Source organism: Nestor notabilis, unplaced genomic scaffold (genome assembly GCF_000696875.1).
Source record: "Nestor notabilis isolate BGI_N333 unplaced genomic scaffold, ASM69687v1 scaffold20628, whole genome shotgun sequence".
NCBI classification, from domain to species: domain Eukaryota; kingdom Metazoa; phylum Chordata; class Aves; order Psittaciformes; family Psittacidae; genus Nestor; species Nestor notabilis.
This window is the reverse complement of record NW_009941802.1, coordinates 5,658-11,318: the sequence shown is the minus strand read 5'-3', so window position 1 is coordinate 11,318 and position 5,661 is coordinate 5,658. Positions and strand designations below refer to the sequence as shown.

Genomic DNA, 5,661 nt, shown 5'->3' with positions numbered 1-5,661 from the left:
TTTTAAGTGATTGTGTGGGCTTTAGCTAAGCTGCGAAAAAAAAAAGCCTTGTAAACAATAAGCTTTTGTGTAAGGCAGAGTAAGTGTAATTATCACCTGTCTTACTAAAAATCTTCCTATTTTAGGGCATAACCAAACTAATCGGACAGTGTTGTGCTTTTCCAGATAACTAAGTGATCCTTGAGAGCGGCTCTGGGGAGCAAATGCAAAATGAGCAGTGGAGGACAGTGTAGAAGACGCAGAGGGCTCTCGGTCTGACCCACGAGGATTTGAAGATGTCTGCGTGCAGTGACTTTGTGGAACACGTTTGGAAGCCCGGCTCCTGCAAAAACTGCTTCAACCCAAAGAGTTCCCATCGGCTGCAAACACCCCCAGACGTGGGAGCTTGTGCTGTGCTCCCGAATGGAGTTAGGACCAAGCCTGAGAGCCCCGTGTTGGAAGACGAAGGTGTAAATACTTCTCCCTTCTCAAAGCCAACAATTGCTGTGAAGCCAACTATGATAAACTCGGATGTTTCTGACTCGTGGGCGGACGTGAATATGAATGCAGATCTGTCACAGGTAATGATTAATCCAGTCAAACATGACTTCCCGTTACTTACCTCCCCTCAGGAGTGCTAGGAATATCTGTTTAAACCGTTTCCTTCCCTTTGTTTTTAATTCTGGTCTTGACTCAAGTCTTTAAGACATATATTGGCTTGTCAAAGTACCTTTGGCTGAAGCTGAATGAGCTGTTGCTCACAAAGCATGTGCAAAGGAGCTTAAAAATGTGTTGTTTGTTTAGGAACTTCCGTATTTTAAATGAGGATGTGGGTTAAAGTTATTTTCCTGGGAAGATGTACTGGAAAGAAGCCCTGCCTGATTGCAGACAGTGTTAACTGGATCTATGGTCCTCATGGGTGAGGAAGGAAGTGCCCTACCTTCATAGCCCAGCTCCTTGGGCTCCCAACCTCTGCCAGAGCAGTAATGCCCTCTGGGTGTAGCACTGCTGCCAGCCCCGGTGCTTTGAGTTGCAATCGAGATGGGTGGTTCATATCCGTGGCCAGTCGATATCAGCACTGCCTGTGAAGCATGGTCTGTATCACCCTGCCCGTGGTGTAGGTGTGCTCTGTCTCATACCCTTTCCCCAGAGGAGAGTCAGAGCTCACAGCTCTCTTTTTAGCCTCCCACTGGTCTCCCTTGCTGTCCTTCTGGGGGTAAAGGGCGCACAAGCACAGGCTGCCATCGTTGGTGGGGTTTGGTCTGTGTGTGCAGAGATATCCCCAGGCTGAGTGTTGTGTTATGGGAGAGGGCTCTGCCACCCTGGTATGGGGGGATTGTTTTACAGGCACAAATCAGGCACTCCGCTTCTACCAACGCCTCCCTTTGCAAGCAGGATAGATCTCCCTTAAATTGTTTTTGGTGGCCTTTCAGTGCCTTAATTTCAATAATTAATACATATAATAATTAATTTCAATACCTTAAGGGGCGGCTACAAGAAGTCTGGAGAGAGACTTTGTACAAGGGAATGTTCCAAGGGGTAATGGCTTCAAGCTGAAAGAGGGTAGATTTAGATTATACATACCAAGAAGATTCTTTAGTATCAGGGTGGTGAGACCCCGGCACAGGTTGCCCAGAGAAGCTGTGGCTGCCCCGTCCCTGGCAGTGTTCAAGGCCAGGTTGGATGGGGCTTGGAGCAACCTGGTCTAGTGGAAGGTGTCCCTGCCCATGGCAGGGGGTTGGAACTGGATGATCTTTAAGGTCCCTTCCAACCCAAACTATTCTATGATTCTATGAAATGAAGAGATTTTGGATGTATTTCCCCACCTGCTTCCTAATCCTTGGTGCTGAGCATAGCCAAGCTGCTATTCCAGCATATCCTGTAGTAGTATGGGTCTGTGCTCTGGAGTTCTGCAGCAGTGTGAAATGAAATGAAAATAAGCAGAGAGATGTGCAAATATTCCTTCTCTCTGTTTTTCCCTAATTGCACGGTGATTCACAGACAGGATGACAGGTTGGACATGTTTCTGGCAGCGAACCCATAGAAAGAGAAAGGAGCATGCCTTATTTCAGTGCATTGCCATTGATGGTAATGCAGGGATTGCAAATGGTCCAGGAAATAGGACAAGTGTAGGTTAAGCAGAAAAGGTTGGCGGTAGTTACTGGTGAGCACAGAGCAAAACAGATGATGAACGGCAGAGGACTTTTCTGCAGAGCTGGGCTTTTATTATTAATGGTATTAGTATTATTATTTAATTTCTCTTCCATTTTGCATATGCACATCCTGACAGTGCACTTGTCTCTTTGGCCCGTGCAGGTCAGCTGGGGCATGGTTTCTGGCAAACAACTCCTTCTGAAATCAGGAGATGCACAGAGGATCTGCCTTGACAATTTTGGCAGTGGAGGTGTGAGAAAGCCCTTCCTTCACAACCTGCCCAGTGACTGCTTGTCTTGCTGTCCTCCTAGCTACTCCATGGTGGGCCTGCGCAGCTTGGAAAGTCATGTGGAGAGAAATGTCTCCATCCACAGCCTGGTGCTTGTGGGTGAGGTGGGCAAGCAGGAGGATAGAGCCAAAGACAAGTTTGCCCTGCCACATCGTGCCCCCTGCCCTAATCTGTCTGCCTTGAGGGACAGAAACACCACAAACCCCAGCAGAAACCCTTCTTCCCAAGCCAGAGAAGGAGCAGCACTCCCCTTGGAGGGCAACTGTGGTCACCTCTCCTCCAGCTTTGAAAGCGAAGGGGGTGAGTACTGCTCAATCACAGACTGCCACGGAGAGCGCGCTGTCTCGTGGGAGCCGTGTTGCGTGGAGGGGAAGGGCGCTTGGAGTGAGAAGGAGAGTTCTGCTCCATGCAGATGGAGGCAGCGGGATGCTCCCGAGATTCCCAGGCCAAGTGGCAGGGCGGTCAAGTTCAGTGAAGAGGAGCGCAGAGGTGTGAATGTGGCCTTCTGCATCACAAAAAACCAGGGTGATCCTCTCCCCTACGCCCTGTGTTCAGAGAGGAAAAAGCCGTCTTTCCACCCTGAGCCTGCTGCCCTCCCTGAGAGCATAGGGAGCAGCAAGGCAGCTGCCTTCGCTTTGTCCCCAGAGGACAAGGACTTGCCTCTACCAGGAGAGACCTCTGGCACTGAAGGCCCCCAGCCTGAGGGTTCGAGCACCCCTCAGCAGGCTCTGGTGGAGCCACAGCATCCTTGCCTTGCTGAGCCAGCCCGCAGTGATCCCATATACGCTGAGAGCACCAAGAGGAAGAAGGTGCAGCTGAAGGCTATTGGAGGACACGCAAAAGTAGAGAAGCTGGCCCACAACACTGGCAAGGAGCAAGCTGATGGGACTTGGAGGGATGGCAGCTGGGCTTTAGGTGGTGAGAAGGAGTACCAGGACTCCACTGGCCAGGTGGCAGCCAAGATAACTATAATGACAGCACACACTGAGGATGATCACAAGACAATATTCCTCAGCAGCCCTGACTCGGCAGTGGGAGTTCAGTGGCCATGTATCAGCCCCACTTCCCACCCCGATTTTGGGAGTTCATCACCTGCCATTGAGCACGGGGAGATTTTTCAAGCGTCGGGAAGTGAAAACAGCTCAAGATTTCATCTGGCAGCTCCTGCCAAGACCTCAGTTACTGAGAGTCCAGCCATTCCCCCAAAGATGTCCCGAAACGGCCAGCCAGGCAGTGAGGGGAACCGTGTGTCCCCAATAAGCTCCCATGTGGCAAGGCTTGGTGATGACAACAGCCATGATGGAGCTGGTGTTCAGTTGCTGCCGAGGAGCTATACTGATACGGGCGCCTTTGGGGCGTCTCCTTCTCTGTGCACTCATGTCAATGGGGTCTCCGTGGAGGAGTCCAGCAGAGGCCTGACAGGCTCATCCTATGACAGGAGGCAGAAATACTACACCCCAACGTGGACCAAGCAGTGCCGGATAGAGGAAGAGGAAGAGCAGGAGGAGGAGGAGCAGGAGCTCCTAACCCACCCATGGGCAGTGGGAGCTGAGAATGGAAGAGCTGGGGCTGACCTTGTGGGTGATGGCCCAATGCTGGAGAGACAGGCTGGGATCAGCAAATCATCGTCTTTCTCCTTTGATTTCCCTAAAGACAAAAATAATGGAGTGGAGTTTGCACCACCACCACCGCCACCGCCAAAAAAGCAGTCCAGGTACAGCCCTGTGAGTGTGTGTGTGGTGGTCTGTTAACCACTTACAAACAGGGTGTTTGCTGCATGGATTCATTTTCTAGGAGATGCTTCCCATTCTCTTTTGTTTTCCACTTCTGTTCAGAGATGGGCTTTCAGGAGGGTGGGAGGTGACTGCACGGCTGAAAAACTATTTACCTTTTTACTCCAAAAAGCTGTCAGATCTTTGCAAGTCCTGGTTTGAATGTCGTACGTACTTGCAAAGCCCTTCAGGGCTGCAAGGTGTGGCCTTGGGTCCCAGTATTCAAATGAGAACAAGGTCCACACTCAGGATGGCTGTTGTTTCACAGGCCAGCTTCATTCTGTCTCAGCACGATTCCTTCACGTGGAATAGGATAGAAAATCTGGGGTTGTGAGCATCTCTTATAGGTGAAAATGGGCAACTTCTCTTGGTGCTAATAGCAAGGGCCTCTGAAATCCTCATTTTCAGTTTGGCTCTAATGTCTTTTGGCTTTCAAGGTTAACTCTTGAAGCTGCAGTTTCCCAGGGAGGACTCCTTGCCTGCAAGCAGGTAATTGGAGCTTGCCCGACATGCGCTCACAGTGTGCGGGAGCTGCCTGGCTTCAGCAGAAACAAACATGAATGAGGGAGAGCTGTCCATCTGGGAAGGAAGTAGCTCTGCGAAGCAACTGAAAAACCAGGCTTCCGATACTTTGTGTGCATTCAGTGCCTGCAGCTGTGTTGCACCGAAAAAAAAGGGGGCGGGGGGAAGAAAAGAAAATCGGGGAAGAAAAATTTATTTCCTTTCCATGCAACTAATGGATTAGATTGTCTGTGCATACAGGGGAGGGGTACGCCTCACATTTTGTGGTGTCCTGTATTTGCTTTATTGTGTTTTTCAGTTTCATTACCTGACACTGCATTGCACAACAGATTTGACTCCAGCTCCTTGATGTAAAAGTTTAGAGAAGAAGGGATGGGTGTTCTCCTCTGAATGAGGACAACACGTCAATGAGTCATGAGTGCACCCAACGCTTGCTCTTGGAGTTCATGGTCAAGCTTATGGAGGTCCCAGTGACCTCCAGCTTGAGACTGTGGTTGAGTTGGCCCATCCTATGTTTGTTCTCATACTGAATTGTCAGTGTTTTTAGGGTTGGCTAGCCCAGAGAACTAGTGTTTTCAATTGACAAAGTGGTGAACAACTTAGGTTTCTCAAGGAAACTGAAAAGATGAATGAGAGGCTTTAGTTCTCCTTAATGCTGGGCTTCCTGCTGTGTTGCTACATGCCTGCTGGAGTCAGAGGAAAGAAAACATCCACAAGCAAGTGAGCACACAGATGAGCTATATTACCTTTAATAGCAAAGAGAACAGTAAGATGTGCTTAGCTTTGACCCTGTGAATTTTCTTCCATGGCAGCTGCCACTTGGTGTCTCCTATCAGCCCGTAGCCTGGGGTTGTATTTGCCACATCAGGTGTTGCAGAGACCTAGCAGAGATCATATGATGCTATCGAGCACTTATCATTTAGGAAATGCCTAGCTGCCTGGTGA

The 5,661-nt window shown here is 49.7% G+C and overlaps 1 protein-coding gene across 1 annotated transcript; it reads left to right on the top strand.

Moving 5' to 3' along the window:
* Positions 1–203: 203 nt before the first annotated feature.
* Positions 204–4,146, top strand: LOC104410812 (tyrosine-protein kinase SgK223-like; the record flags this gene model as incomplete). Its single annotated transcript, XM_010021075.1, is given in 2 exon segments — positions 204–560; positions 2,296–4,146. Coding segments are annotated over 2 exon segments (2,208 nt in total), but the record flags the coding sequence as incomplete, so codon positions are not given.
* Between the last annotated feature and the right edge of the window lie 1,515 nt (positions 4,147–5,661).